General features: G+C 41.4%; 1 protein-coding gene across 3 annotated transcripts in view; it reads right to left on the reverse strand.

Annotated features, from left to right (window-relative positions):
• LOC146704425 (serine/threonine-protein kinase WNK1-like) overlaps window positions 1-14,946 on the reverse strand; it is a 32,257-nt gene that overhangs the window by 3,286 nt on the left and 14,025 nt on the right. Inside the window, exons 2-27 of one of the 3 annotated variants that reach the window (XM_085461539.1) lie at window positions 12,608-12,780; window positions 11,803-12,023; window positions 9,971-10,128; window positions 8,360-8,448; window positions 8,060-8,279; window positions 7,837-7,938; window positions 7,331-7,673; window positions 6,669-6,802; window positions 6,276-6,341; window positions 5,869-5,904; window positions 5,304-5,423; window positions 4,967-5,065; window positions 4,130-4,209; window positions 3,881-4,040; window positions 3,676-3,792; window positions 3,478-3,591; window positions 3,347-3,395; window positions 3,109-3,252; window positions 2,071-3,023; window positions 1,902-1,973; window positions 1,671-1,763; window positions 1,242-1,560; window positions 903-1,080; window positions 621-814; window positions 367-507; window positions 33-262 (exon numbers count right to left, since the gene is read on the reverse strand). In XM_085461539.1, coding sequence (XP_085317665.1) covers window positions 33-262; window positions 367-507; window positions 621-814; window positions 903-1,080; window positions 1,242-1,560; window positions 1,671-1,763; window positions 1,902-1,973; window positions 2,071-3,023; window positions 3,109-3,252; window positions 3,347-3,395; window positions 3,478-3,591; window positions 3,676-3,792; window positions 3,881-4,040; window positions 4,130-4,209; window positions 4,967-5,065; window positions 5,304-5,423; window positions 5,869-5,904; window positions 6,276-6,341; window positions 6,669-6,802; window positions 7,331-7,673; window positions 7,837-7,938; window positions 8,060-8,279; window positions 8,360-8,448; window positions 9,971-10,128; window positions 11,803-12,023; window positions 12,608-12,780 — 4,605 coding nt within the window. The remainder of the gene's footprint in view (window positions 1-32; window positions 263-366; window positions 508-620; window positions 815-902; window positions 1,081-1,241; window positions 1,561-1,670; window positions 1,764-1,901; window positions 1,974-2,070; window positions 3,024-3,108; window positions 3,253-3,346; window positions 3,396-3,477; window positions 3,592-3,675; window positions 3,793-3,880; window positions 4,041-4,129; window positions 4,210-4,966; window positions 5,066-5,303; window positions 5,424-5,868; window positions 5,905-6,275; window positions 6,342-6,668; window positions 6,803-7,330; window positions 7,674-7,836; window positions 7,939-8,059; window positions 8,280-8,359; window positions 8,449-9,970; window positions 10,129-11,802; window positions 12,024-12,607; window positions 12,781-14,946) is intronic. The other 2 variants (XM_085461537.1, XM_085461538.1) reach the window with 2 other exon arrangements.

Below are 14,946 nucleotides of genomic sequence, written 5' to 3' on the forward strand. Positions count from 1 at the left end.
TTTTAAACATTCAAAGAATACCAAATGCTTACATCAAGTCCCAACCCTCCCTGTGCTCCAGTTTTAGGGCCTCTCTTCCCCTGGGATTGGCTGATGGCATCCCTGGCCCAGTTATCCACCAGTTGGTGCAGGTCGTCAGTGAAGGTCCCCTTACCCTTCTGGGTGTTAGAGCCAGCAGGAGGGGCTCCAGTGGCCTGGGACAGGGTAGAACACTCAGCCTGCAAGTGTCCTGAACCATTTGTGGAGCTAATCCCACTTGATCCTAAATATATAGACAAGAGGCATCAGATGTAAACTGAATTTTCTAGTGCACATCATAAAATTCAAATGAAGCAGCTGACTGTTAAAAGCTGGAGTTGCACATACCTGTGGAGCAATTGCTGAGGCTTGGCATGGATGGAGAGGATGTGAGCTGTGACCGTGTTACAGACTCTGCTGCAATTTCTGAGGTCTCTGTTACTGAGGCTGAACTTTGCTTTGGAGGGGACTCTGAACCTTGGCTCTGAGCTGAAGATTACAATACAGATTACAATCAATATTTAAACAAGAGAACACTGACATACTCAAAAAAAGAAAAAACAAAGGACGCATAACAAGAAACAGATTGTGTATCATATTACCTGAGTGTACAGGGCTGGGCTGTCCACTACTGCGAGCCGATTTGTGACTTTTGCTTTTTAGCCTTCGTCGTCCTCCAGGCATGGCCACAGCAGGGGAGAGCACAGAAGGAGGAGGAGTTTTTCCCATGCGAGTGAACAGGCCCTCTATCTCCTCTTTCTGACGAGCCTGCAAGGCCTGAATTTCCATCATGTGTCTGAGGAGAGACAGAAAATTAAAGCCAAATTTCCCCTGAGCTGTGAAGCAAAGTTTACATAAGACAGGACAACAAATATGTAACATACTTCTCCCTCAGACGACTGATTTCTTTTTGCAAGGCTTCATCATCAGTCTCCGAGTCATCATCATTCCCACTACTATAATGTGGATGTGTGACATGAGAATCAGAAGTTGAGGATGATGGTCCATTCTGCACGCTGCAGTCATGTGTTGGACTGGAGCTAGCTGCTGGACCAGGGGTCACTGGGTTAAAAATAAATAAATACATGAAAAATAAAAGGTCATTACTGTGTTATAATAGGTTAATCTCTATCAATTGGTGTGATTAAAATAACGGATTATTAACATCAGTAGTTAAATAATTTATTACTTAATTTCACACTTTTTGTGAACCTGCTGCACACCTGTGACTGAAAATCGTCCCACTTTAGAGCCAGTGGCAGCGGTTGGCTCAGATGTCGCACTGGTGCTCGTGGACACTGTGAAGCGCCCAATAGTGGTGGGCTGACTCTCAGAAACAGAAGAGCCCCCATCGACAGCATTAACTTCAGTGAGTCCTTTAGGCAGAGGAGATGATCGGTGAAAGGTATTTTCTGGACTGGAGGGAGAGGAAGAGGTGGAAGAAGAAGAAGAGGACGTTGAGGACGGCGTCTGGGAAGAGGATGAAACAACACTGGATGGATCTTGAGCACTGCTGGTTGCACCATCAGGAGCAATAGAGACCTAAGTATGAAGGAAGAGATCATTTTAATAAACTGAGCTTGATGTTTTATGGGATTTAAGCTTCTAAGAATGAATTAGGCACATTAATTTAAGCTGGAACTAAAACTTACTTGGAAACGTCCTACAATGACACCATTGCCTTCCTGAACCGTCTCTGGACTTAGAGCTCTTCTCAACTGGGCATCCAAATTATCTAGGGGTTGCTGTGGTTGCATAAAAGATATAAGGAACACATTAAGTAGTACATCAGCATCCTATGCTAGTTTAAAAAAATAAAATAAATAAATAAATCAACAGAGCTAATGGCACAGGAATCATTGCAGAGACAATATAGCCCTAACCTGATTTGGTCCAGGAAATGGGGGCACATCAGACGAAGCTGTAGAAATTTGGTCAAAACCCCCAGGTAAAGTCTGAGCCAGCATGGAAAATTAAAACATAGTTGTTATGACACATCATCAGAATAAAACAGTGAGTGATTTATTTTAGGATGGTGCATTATTCATTAACCTGTGCTCTGGGCTTCGTTGGAGGAGTCTGGGTATGTCCTGCCACAGTTACAATCTGCCCTGGAGTGGTTGTCGGGCCCAGAACACTTTGTGCCCCAGAGGTGAGGGGAAGATTAGAAGGGGGCACAGAGGCAGGTCCGGGTGGAGGGGAAGAAGTCCCAGTGGGAGGAGAGGAGGTCCCTGCATTCTGACTGGAATCCAGTGCTTGGGAGGCAGAGCTCTGGTCTTTAAAAAGAGACCGAAGCTTCTGCTCAAGGGCATGGATGTCATCTCTGCCAGCGGTCTTTGTCTGAATCTCAGCCCCTTCTGACTCCACTGGCTGCTGCTGGGCTTGGCTTTGGTTGGTGGGGAGTGGGAGCTGGGTGGCTGTATTCTGTGGTGCATGGTTGGATGAATTCACCGGCTGAGAACATGCAACAGCACTATTAAATGGCTGCTGCTCTGGTGCAGGAACACTTCCAGTAGTACTGGATGAGCCAGAGGAGATAGAACTATTGCCCAGCTGAGATCCAATTACAGCAGGGACAGAGGGCTGTGTAGATGGAGGAGAAACAGAGGAAGGAGGGACGTTAACAGCTATTGGATACTGTGAAGGGGTCGTTTCATGGGAGGACTGAGGTGGTGGACTGCAGTCACTCCCAGCAGTTTGGGGTGGCACAGACACTGGTGTAGGGGAAACCCTCCCAGGTGAAGCTGACGAAGGTGGCGAGGATGCTGCACCAGACTTCAGAGAAGGAAATGTGGGAGTAGTGGTGGAAGCTACAGACTCGACAGAAGTCGTGATATTGTTAGAGCTTGGGACAGCCTCGGAGTGGGGAGTGACTGATTCTTGCTCAGCAGCAGAGGCATCAAATGTTTTGCCTTTCTGAATACGAGTCTGCTTTACTTCATTAAAGGCCTGCTGGAGAGTTGCTGATGGAGCAGAGAGAGACAGGCCCAATGACACCAAAGGAGCTGTAAAAAAAAAAAAGAGGATGAATTGTAAACAAAAAAGACATTTAAATCGAAAGCTACAAATAGATAAATAAGCTCCTTTCACCTGTAACAGGCTCTTCTCCAACTGAGGTATTGGTTGAAGCGCCTCCAAAGAACTGCTCTCTGAGTCGAGACTCTGGCACTGGGCTGACGATGAACCTACGTCCTGCTGAATGCACCACCTGGGCTGTAGTGCTGGGGGAAATACCTGGGGGGGTCCAAATATGAGTGTAAAGTCAAAAACAAAAACAAAAAAGAAAGAAAGAATTGAACAAAGCTATATTTCTGACACGTTTGCTTACCTGGTAGCATGGGAACAGACAACTCAGGTTGTTGTTGGAGGTCACTCATCTGCAAAGAGAAAGAATCATAGTGAGGGTTCGCAGGCAGTCATAGTTATTCACCTAACAGGAGACGTGTAGTGAATAAATACCTGAGGAAAGCTGTCCTTCATGCGCTCTCCTTTCTCATCAGCCATTTCTATGACCTCACGGATATGGTCAATGAATGATTCTCGCTCAGTCTCCAAGATGAACTCACTTTCAACCTGGAAGAGAAAACGGAAAAGATCAATAGCTCTGAATAAACTATGTGAATATCTTTTGAGTGACAACTAAAGAAGCACTACTACCATAATCTGGGCAATTTCTTCTGGATTATCTCCATCAAGATCAAATCTGAAGGTCACCATCTTCCTGTTGTGCGTTTCCAGCTGGCACTCTGCTACTCTGTCTCCCATATTAGAGATCTGTGAAACATTTACTTATATTAAAACTGTTCAGTGACTAAGAGCTTAAAAAAAGAATGTAAACATTCTCATTAGTTAAAATTCTTACACTAAGAACATTTAGCTTGGCCTTTGCCGTCTTCTCGTGGCGTGAGCGACTGCGTACAGATCGCCGCTGTTGCCGCTTCAGCGAGCGTCCCTCATGGCGGCCTCCTGATGTAGAACCATCATTGCCATCACTAAGACCCGAAGCTGCATCTGATGGACAGCTAAAACACACAAATCCACAAAAGGAAGGTTTTACAAGCTGCGCAGTGCTGAGAAAACCAGACTTTTAAAAAAATAACTTGCATCTTACCTATCTACAGACGGTGGTGCTAGGGAAGAAGATCCCACTGGCTGCTCCACTGGTGTGGACTGAGGAACACTCACAGGAGCCTGACACACAGGAAACATTAAGAAGTCAAACACTTCACCTCAAAAGCAGGTTCTAGTGCTGTTTGGCACAATACAATTTTCAAGTGGTTACACAGCATTAACTGTACACTAATTTAAATCATATCATCCACTAGATGGAGCTCTTTAATCTGGTGAAACATGCAACTGGCAGTTGCAAGAGACTCCATTTTTTAGCTTTCAGGTGGAGTGTAAATACTGCTGTGATATGGAGCTTTTATTTCAGCTCCTATCTGAATGTAACCCTCTGTCACTGCTGTGTTTATATGGATATTAATTATGTTTAATCCCACTTACAGCTAGGGCTGTGTGATATGAAGAAAAATATCAGATGACAATATGAAAACATCTATCATTTCATATTACACTCCATTGTTTGTTTCATGGTGTCGCAAAATACACTGTTTATGGCCATTTTCTTTTCTCTCTCTCTCTCTTCTACCACCTATTCAAGAATCACGTGAAAGAGTATGGAGAGAGTTCACAGATGAGAAGCAAAAAAAGAGCCATGAGATGCTCAAAATAAACTATTTAGTTTCATGCATCATTAAGCAACACCCTACTTAAGATAATGTTAACTGATACTATGACAGAAACTACATGAATTTACAGCAACAACAAAAATAAATACTTTTAAAAAAAGAAAATGGACACAGAACATTTAAAGGAACAGGAACCAGGTCTGAACCAAATGGTTCACGCCTGACCAAGAAACATCAGCATACACAAGTCAGAGTACCTGCACAACAGAAAGGCATGAGGCCTGATAGAGGAAGTATAGGTGCTCTGCGTTGAGTGGTGGAGACAGGATAGGAGTACTTGGATCATTGGCCCAAGACTAAGAGTCATGCAAAATAAGAAACATGCAAAGGAGAAGAAATGGGGGGCAGTTGTGGTAATTAGAGCATTCAGAGAGAAGAAAAGGAACAAGAAAAAAAAGAAAGAAAAAGACATAAAAAATGGACAGAATCACATTTATACTATAGTTTGGTGAAGCAAAACAGGACATGTTAGAATGCGTCTTAAAATAAGTGAGCTGCTGCATGTTAAAGAGCAGCAAGGGAGGGAAAAATCACCTGTAAATGCTGAGCTCCTGTCTGTGCCTGTGATTGTAGAGAGCTCTGTGGAGCACTGGTGCTCTCTGACTGCTGCTGCGGGTGAGAAGATGGGGCCATTGTCGATTGTTGGGAGGGAATCTAAATTAACAGATCACATAATGATACAGGGGAAGAAACAGGATTTAAAAAGGTAGGTTGAGATAAAAGCTGATACCATCAGACTGGCATTAAGGCAACTTCCTGAAAGTCTGGTTTCTCTACAATCTAAACCTTTCAGAGATTTCCTTTGGGCTCTTTTGCTGAGTGACTTGTACTTACCTGCTAAGTAACATAGCTGTATGAATCAGGTTAGTTGAATCAGATGTATTATTTGCCACCACTGAGGTGTGGATTAATCAAAGTCAACTCTAAAGTGAGTTTTGCAGACATGTTAAAGGTCTAACATTTCACATTATTTTTTCTCTAAAAACCCGCTACATCAACCCTACCAGAGCCTGACGTACAGACCAGTACTGATAATAAGTGCATTTTGTTTTCTACAACAAGTTGTCTGAAATACTGTGGGTGTATTGTATTCATCTACCTGAGGGGGGAGCGATGATTGGTAGTAAACTCCATACTATAAGAAACAAAGCATAGCAAAGTGTAAGAGTAGAAAACCCGATAAAAGAAAAGAGACCTAAAGGAGAAAAAAAAAAAAAAAGATCAGGCCAGGAAACTCTCAGCTCTGCTTTCGCAGCCACCCAACCGAAGAATATAGGCTTTAAAGTTTAACTTCACACAATGTGAGTGAGTATCTTGTTTTTGCTGACTCTGACAGGTTGAAGTTCAGATTTGCAGGTGTGATACTGAAGTGTATCCAGGGTGTTATGCAGAACCTGATATTAACACAAGCTTTGCTTTTATGGAGGATGTCAGTGAAGCAAAAGTTTTCATGTAGTGTGAAGTTACTCTTCAAAGACATTTAGACATACACTAATAGATATATACCTGTGCAGGTGTCAATGGGACGGTCTGGTTGGCATTTGGACCAGGAACAACTTCAGACTGACCACCCTGCAACAGATAAAAGCACATGTTCTAAAAATTAGAAAAGCCTAGGACCCTAAACTGTATCATGAACACATGCATGTGAATTCTAGACACACTGCAGGTAGGCCATGTGACAGCTGTCTACATGTAACAGGGAAAAGTACATTCAGCAGTGGTGAGGGCAACAACAACAACAACAACAACAACAAAAAGGGCCATTTGGGATATGGGAAAAATAGATAATCAATAAATAGAACCCCAATCTGCAACTTAAACATTTGGTTTAAAATACAGACAATATTCCAAAACAAAATCACCCACAACACACATTATTATGCACTAATGTCTCACCACTGCCAGCTGCTGTTGCTGCATTTGATCACTCTGTGTCTGAGTAGTGGAAGAGCTGTAGGATACTCCAGACTGAGAGGGCTGAGCCTCAGTAACAACAGAGGAACCTGCTAGTCTATCTCCCATGTCCCAAGCTGTGAAAAAAGGACAAAAAGGTTAATTTATGAAGACTCAAGATTGTAGAATTATTTAAAGTAACAATGTTTTAGCCATTTCCCCTTAAACAACAGATTCAGAATATGTTTTAATAAATTCACTTAAGTACAACAACTAGTATACGTAGTGTATGCACAGGGGAAATACAATACTATTCTGAGCTCCTGAAAAAAAAAAAAAATCATTGCTTGGTATGCTTGTGAAATTATGGTTATGTATAGGCTCTGCAGCAGGGCACTGGTGCAACAAGGTGTGACTGCATGGAGTCATGAGGACGCAGGAGCGCAAGTGGGGTACTAACTAAAACCAAACTGGTTATTATTCCTCTTTATTTTAAGCTAAACGAAAAACAAACACACAAACCAGCAACTTCCATGTTTTGTTTTTGTTTGTTTGTTTGTTTTTTTTGGGGGGGGGGGGGGGGGGGGGTTGCTTGACTCAGTTTTTATACTCAATATTTATTTTCAATACACTGAAGTGTTAAGTGTTGTTACTTTGATACATACCACCTCCAGTGTGCTGCAGCTGCTGGTCACTCTCGGGCTCTTCGGACTCTGGCTGAACAGCAGCTAAGCTCTGATTCTGTACTGGGATTTGCCCAGTTGACTGGGGAACATAAGAAACGCCCTGCGATTGAGTGTTGTAGTTAGACGTCTGAAGGCCCTGTTGAGCTGCTGGTTGGACAGACATCTGTGAGCTTTGTTGGTTAGGCTGTGGAGGCATGTAAGATGCATGCTGTGAAACGGGCTGTGACTGAGTCGCCTCTATGCCAGACTGTTGGCCTGTTTGCTGTGGGGGCTGTGATTGCTGTTCTTCTTCAAGCCTTCTCTTCTCCTGATCTTCTCTGACCTTTAAAGACAGGAGAGAACACATAAAATCACCCAGAAGAACCCCACCTTGAAAACACTAAAGCATATCACCTAGATCATGTGGCTGAGATTTAAAAAAAAAAAATCTAACAAAATCATGCACGTAAACAGTGACCATAACAGTAGATGGGCAACGATCATACCTGCTTCCGCTGAGCCCTCTTAAGATTGATTAGAGAAACTCTGTCTTTTATGGCTTTCGCAATGGTCTTGTGGTCACCTTCACACACATAACCAGAGTCAACCTATAACAAAAATGCGACAAAAGGTTCATCAGTAAACGTTTAAAAACTGCAAACAAACAAACATATTGTTTGTCATGCACCAACACAATTAGTCTGCCTAGAACATTAAAGCTCAATTCACCATTTCCTGAGCCACATCCTCTGGAACATCTTTGATGAGGTCAAAAGAAAACTCAATGGCTTCGCTGTCTTTGTACTTCCCCTTGAGTTTTTTTACATCCTCAATTCTCAACCACAGCTTAATAGCTTGCATCTCTCCATCCTCCTCTTCTGCCAGCTCCACACGCACGCCTGTATCCTCCTGGAAGAAGGCATGGTTCAGCAAGTCCTTGATCGAGTACCTAGGCAAATGAAACAAGCAGTGAGCAAAAAGACATTTTTGTAGTGAGGCAGACCACCCTGAACTTGCTCAGTAAGAGACCTCTCGTCCTTGTTCTGACGAATACATCCCTCGATGATCTCCTTCACTTCAGGAATGGCCACCTTGTCAAAGCTGCCTGGCTTCACCCCCTAAAGGAAACACAGAACTCTGAATGAGAATGATTGTCTTCACCGCATCTTTTCTTATACTGGATAATGCCCCATACCTTGTTGTGTTTTTCAGCTCAGAGACCTGATATCACTACCAAAAACAGTTGGCATTTGAAGTGACAAACATCTTAACCCAACTTCCCCTTTCACTTTTGACAAAGAATGTGAAGAGAAAGAAATTCTTTCTGCCTGGAAAGTTAAAAGAACCCCGTTTGGAATTTTCAACAGCTTTTAATAATGCGTCTTTTGTTTTCTTTTTTCCATTTCAAAATTTATTTAAAAAAAAAATTCTTTAAATGTCATCCAATCCTTCCTCATTGATAAATTTAAGTTTTACAAGTTATACTTCCCACATTCCATTTGTGCCTTAAAAACAATAAACTTAGTATTATATGCAACGTAGGTGTACAATCTCAACACTGGTGCAAAATGCCTACTGGGCAAGCAATAGCTTTTAAAATATTTCTAATGTCATACTGCTAGCCTGCAGACTCACTTGCCTTTAAGCTCTGAATTTAGCTGAGCTCAGAGAAACCTTTTCCTTTTTAAAGAAGAGCATGAACATGCAGATACTTTACTATGTTCAGAAAAGGTCAAACATCAAAAATAGGGGGTACTGACCAAGATGCACGTTTGAGTGGAAGGGGAAATATAAGTGGTTGGAAGAAACAGTGCATAAGAAAGTAATGGACGGCTGGTGAGAGGCGATGAATTGAAGCCATGACAAATGAAAGTGCCGGAAAATTTAAGACTGAACTGAGCAGTTGAGTTAAAAGCCAGAAAAAAAAAGAAAGAAAAAAGTCAATTTTTCCTGCAGTTAACAATACAGCCAGAGCATGTGACACTACATCCTTAAAAGCTTTTATAACTCCAATGACTCAGCGTAGCACAGGGGTAAATGTCAAAGAACATGCTCTGTTCAATGGAGTGGAAAGACCATTTTTATTTTGTGGTTAATGATAAACTGAAGGTATTGCTATAGACTTCAAAAGAAATTTTATAGCTAGCACTCTCAGAGTGAGTTCAACTGCTTTATCTCCAAGTGTCCAGTGATTGCATGAAAATGAACCATAGGTGACTGCGGATTGCCATCTATTAGTATGATCCGTATGAATAAACAAAATGTGTTTTTCCTTTTACAGTCACTGCCCCTCTGGGATCATACAAGACTCATGCTGGTTATTCAGAAAACAGCAGGTCTGAACTTGTTTAGTGTTATATTAGTCAACTCTAATGGCTTAATTAACATACAGGAAAGAAGGAAGACAAGGGAGGATTATTAGGATTAATAGCTTCTGTTCTTTTTAAACTTGTAGGTTCTTCAAACAGAATAAGAAGATAAATAGTATTATCAGAGCAGAAGAAATAAAAGTAATGCAAACTAAAGACATGTCAGCAGGAACATGAAATGATTCCAGAAGTGGACATTAGCCTTCTTGGCACACAGGAAGAGGTGAACGCAGGGCAGAGGGGTGACTGGAGGGTTGAAAAGACGACTTACGCTGGTAACTCTGCGGTAGATCTGTGCAGCATTCTGGCACTCTGAGTAAGGGTACTCTGAGGTGGCCATCTCCAGCATGCACATTCCAAAGGCATACACATCCACTGACTCGTCGTACTTCTCCTCATACATCTCAGGCGCCATGAACTCAGGGGTACCTTAAATCAAAACAACTATTCAGAACTCCCTTACTGATTGAGTGGGCTTCTCACAACCCATTGCTCCTCTGCTCCTCTAACCCATGAGGGGTTGAGGAAGAGGAGGATGAGAAGATTGACCAGCCTGTTGAAATCCCCTGGAGTAGAACCTGTGAGATGAAAGTTGGAAGAAAGAGGAAAAAGAAAAAAGAAAAAAGGGGGAAGAAAGCAAAAAAGAGAGAAAACAAAAAAGGAGGGAGAAGCTGGGCTCAGTTAGACTGTTGAGAAGAAGGCACGTGTTTGTCTGTGTAAGACCTTAACATGATGGGATATACACGTGTAGCTGAGATAACCAATGTGCAGGACACACTGGTTAGCCTGAATAAATAACATTGCACCATTCAAATATTACCTCTAAAATGAACCACTCAGGAATAATACCCATGCCGAAGTGGAATTTGTTCACAGTAATGCCAATTGACCCTGTAATGTAAACAGGACTAGCTATGGAAATAACTTTTGTCAAGACCTTACCTTACAGCCACAATAACATTCCCTTTTATAGTACACCCACCTTTCGATGTCTGACTTACCATTTCATCCTCCCCTGCAGGAAGAAAGTGTTATGGTCAAGGCTGAGAGAAGCAGATCCCATAGCTAGTAACAGTGCTCAACAGTGTGTCCGTGCACATAAGCCTTTTTATATTAGTAGATTATTTTATATTCAATCTCAGGTCTTACACAGAAAAACTCATTTGGTTATTTGAATGTATTTTTCTGATATTGATGCGTATGACAGCACACTGTCAGACTTACCAGGCCCATAAAAGATCATACTTACTCAATGAACAGCAGTACCCTATTCATTCCAAACAGCAGAATGGGGCACAGCTGAGGCTAGAGCCTACATTTTAAAAGCATACCCAAGACTGTGAAAGGGAAAAGAAAAAGAAAAGAAAGAAAACAAAACAAAACAAAACAAAACAAAACAAAACAAAAAACAAACAAACTGCAAAATGCTGACAGAGAGAAAGTGGGGCGAGCTCCCTGGACACAAAGATGGAGCAAAAAGATTCTGCAGTCCTGCAAATATTTTCAAAAACATCAAGAGACAAACACCAAAAAAATAAAAATAAAAATAAAAAACCTGTTGAGGCAAACCCATAGAAAGAGATGTTAAACATCATTGGTAAAACTGGCAAACAGACCACATATTTCCAAACCACAGAACAAAGACCAGTCTAAGACAGGAGCAAAGGCCATACCTTTTGCCATGGCCAGGTTAGCCTGCAAGAAGGCACGACAACTACCATAATATTAATATTTAACAGTAGTAGAAATGTTAGGCGCTACTTACATTCAGTAGATGCCTGGGAAAAAAAAAAAACTCTCTCTTTGTGGAGAAACATAGAACAGAAATACTCTGTACAAAGACCAAACTTGATTAGTTACTGTATGAGTGCAGAGAGAGAAAACCTTGTGGTTATCTTCCTAAGATTACCACAGTATTTGGCCTCCTTTTGAGCTGTGGTTTGAGAGACAGCTGAAACGCTGTGGTCTGTTTTTGAACCACATCGTCAGAAAAACAATCTCTTATCTACACACCATAATTTTCCATAAAACATGTTATCATGGCCCCAGAAAAGGTACTGTCCCATTGCAGGACAGAAAACAGAAAACCCACTGGATTCGTACCTATAACACTTTTGGCAAAGGATGCGCGTTTGAGAGTGGCCAGTCCCAGGTCTCCAATCTTGACAGACCCTGTAGGGCCTGTGATGAAAATGTTGTCACATTTAAGGTCTCTGTGGATGATTGGAGGAGCCCGAGTGTGAAGAAAGTGGAGGCCCTTCAGGATTTGTCTACACCAGCTCCGCAGCACTTTAATTTTCATCACCTTGAACCGCTTCAGATATCTACAGGAAAGCAGATCATATTATTCACTAGGGTAAAATACTTTCTATACTTTCAGCTTAAACATTGGGCTTTTTCTTGAGAGAAAAAACACTTTAATAAAAAAGAATTGGTTATCCTGTGAAATTAACAGTCTGTTAATGTTACACACATGCTGGACTGATCATGTTTTCACATTAATGTATCAGCTGCTAACTACATTGCTTCTGTGGTTATCGGCTAATTTCTAGTAGTTAAAAAGGTAACACTGACATGCGGACCAGCCAAGTTAAAATTTATGAATATATAACAATTTAATACTTCAGTGTCAACTACCAATCATGTGTGTTCAGCTGCAAGTTGTTCAGAATGCAACTGCAAGGCTTCTAACTAAGTCTTCTAAGTTCTATGTCACTTGCACTGGCTCCACATCAACTTCAGAGTCCACTTTAAGATTATGGTTTTGAGGTTTTTTTGTTTTGCTTTTTACATCTGAACTTTTACATCTGTACATCAACTGTAAGTCAAAACAAGATGAACCCATCCTATTACAGTGTGTATACTGAATATGCCCTGCATCTACAAATCCCCTGCCACCGTAACTCACGTTTTGAGTGTCCCAGAAGTCATGAGCTCTGTGACCAACACAATGCACTTCCTGCCTTTGGAGGGTCCTTCCCAGGAGTCGTAAAAGCGAACAATGTTGGGATGTTGTAGTCCCTTTAACATGCCAGCCTCCTCCTTAAAACGCTGCCGTTCCGACTTCGAAAGCTTACGATCCTACAAGGGATGAAAAAGGAAGATTTCACTCAGTGAGTGCAGCACCATTTATACAGATGCACATGTAATTCGGAATAATAAAAAGGTACAATGTACAGTGTGGTAATAAAAAAAATTATCATTAGGAACACCTGAACTCTACATCTGTTCTTTAGTATCTGAATTCACCCATTCCTACAAAGGCTAAGGGGCTTGGAGCTTCTAAGCTGGATGAATGAAAACCTACAAAGACACATTCATACAAAGTATTTCTTAATCCACTAGCAGTTTAACTAAGAAAAGGTTTTCAAGATGCTTTTAGTTTTTCAAAAATTTCACATATGCTTTGATAAAAGAGGGGCAGGGATAGCTCAGTAGGTAGAGTGGTGGCCCCATGATCGGAAGGTCGGTGGTTCAAATCCACTGAACGGCTACCCTGCGGTACCCCTGAGCAAGGTACTGTCCCTACACACTGCTCCCCGGGCGCCCAATGGCTGCCCACTGCTTCACTGAGTGAATGGGTTAAATGCAGAGAGGAATTTCCCCAAGGGGATCAATAAAGTATACATTCTTCTTCTAAAAGGAAAAATACAGTAGGATATAGGAATGTGGCTGCCTGTTTTCTATTGAAGATGACTGCATACTAAAAAAACGCACCCAACTCTGTTTGCCCTTGGGTAAAGAAAAACAAAATGCTAGAAGAGCCAGTGCTCAGTAAGAAATATGGGATATCAGCACAATGAAGACAATCATGTCAAAGAAATAATGCATCAAGCTTGGCTAAAAAATTTTTTTAAAAATATACTTTAAAAATACACAGTTAAAGTAAAAACCTTGTAACTAAAGATTTAAGACAGATAGTGGCATTTAATTTACTTTAGCCCAGGGCTCCTGTTACATTAATTGAATGGCCCAAAATAACAGGGAAATTTAAAAAACAAACAAACCCAAAACATTACGTCAAGTATAAGAAAACGATCTGTACTCATGTGCAGAGTCATCTTTTTTTGAGCAAGAAAACCCCTATTCCACCACTATCAAATCGTGTTAACACGATCAATATACATGATTCCATGTTATGGTTTCAGATTTTCACTGCCACACATCCAAAGATGAGAGTAACTATGGTAATTTAGTCAGTAAGACAATTTAAAACGTGAACAATCACAGATAAACAACGAATATATAGAGCCAATTGCGCAACTGAGGCTGACGCTGTATTCTCAGCAAAGAGTCAAGTGTCTGGCAGCTGATGAACTGTCAATGAATCATAGCAGTATGTATGTACACCTGATAGCATTGTTGGTAAAGTGTGACTTAAAATTCCATCAACTGACTGATGCATGCAGAAGGAATGACATTAAATCCTCCTGTAGTTTCTGGGTATTAACAAAAATGTTGCAGGGTAAAAAACTCTAGTTTCCTGTCAATTGCTAGCATGACCTACATTTATAGGCTGTATGACTACAGAGCAGTAAACCCATAGAAGTTAAACAAGCCTGGTAAAACTGGCCATAGGCCAGGCTGTCCAGGAAATTCAGCCCATTGTTTTAGTGCAGTGTGAGCTCTTGACTGCAAGTATGTGATAGCAAAAATGTTCCAGTAACTGACATCACTTGAACAAAAACATAACTGACCAAAAAGCCTTAACGGGAGATATCTTGGATGTTTTCGTAATGTCTGAGGGAAACAAATTGATAAACTGAGGGGAAAAAAATTTGAGGAGCAACAATAAGGAGTAAGGAAGGACAATAAATCTGGAATCACTGAAAGGAAACACCAGTGACAGAAGATGGAAGAATTAAGGTTCCACCAACTGAAACTGCAACTGGACCTAATGACCTACTTTCCAGAGGATTTATCCATTTATCTAGCTGGACAGTAATTTTCCCTCTGTCAAAACAGTCATGCAAAACATCAACAGCAGTATTCACAGCCTCAGAGCAACACCCAAACCTCCACCCGCCCAAATATGAAACCTTTGTATGAATACAAGCATTTGCATTGTAGGTACAAAACCACCCCTCTGGTACAGGCTTAGCAGCCTATGCCTCTGAAGGAGTGATCACCATTCCAGCCCAGAGAAAACACTAAGTGACAACAAGTTGTCTCAAAACATCCTATATTGTAGGGTAAAGACCCTACAATAATAAAAAGAAAACCCCTAGGCAACCCCTTATGACCAAG

This window comes from Copadichromis virginalis, linkage group LG7, assembly GCF_057382275.1.
Source record: "Copadichromis virginalis isolate Kocher_CV1m ecotype Utaka linkage group LG7, C_Virginalis_male_GT1.1, whole genome shotgun sequence".
Taxonomy (NCBI): Eukaryota; Metazoa; Chordata; class Actinopteri; order Cichliformes; family Cichlidae; genus Copadichromis; species Copadichromis virginalis.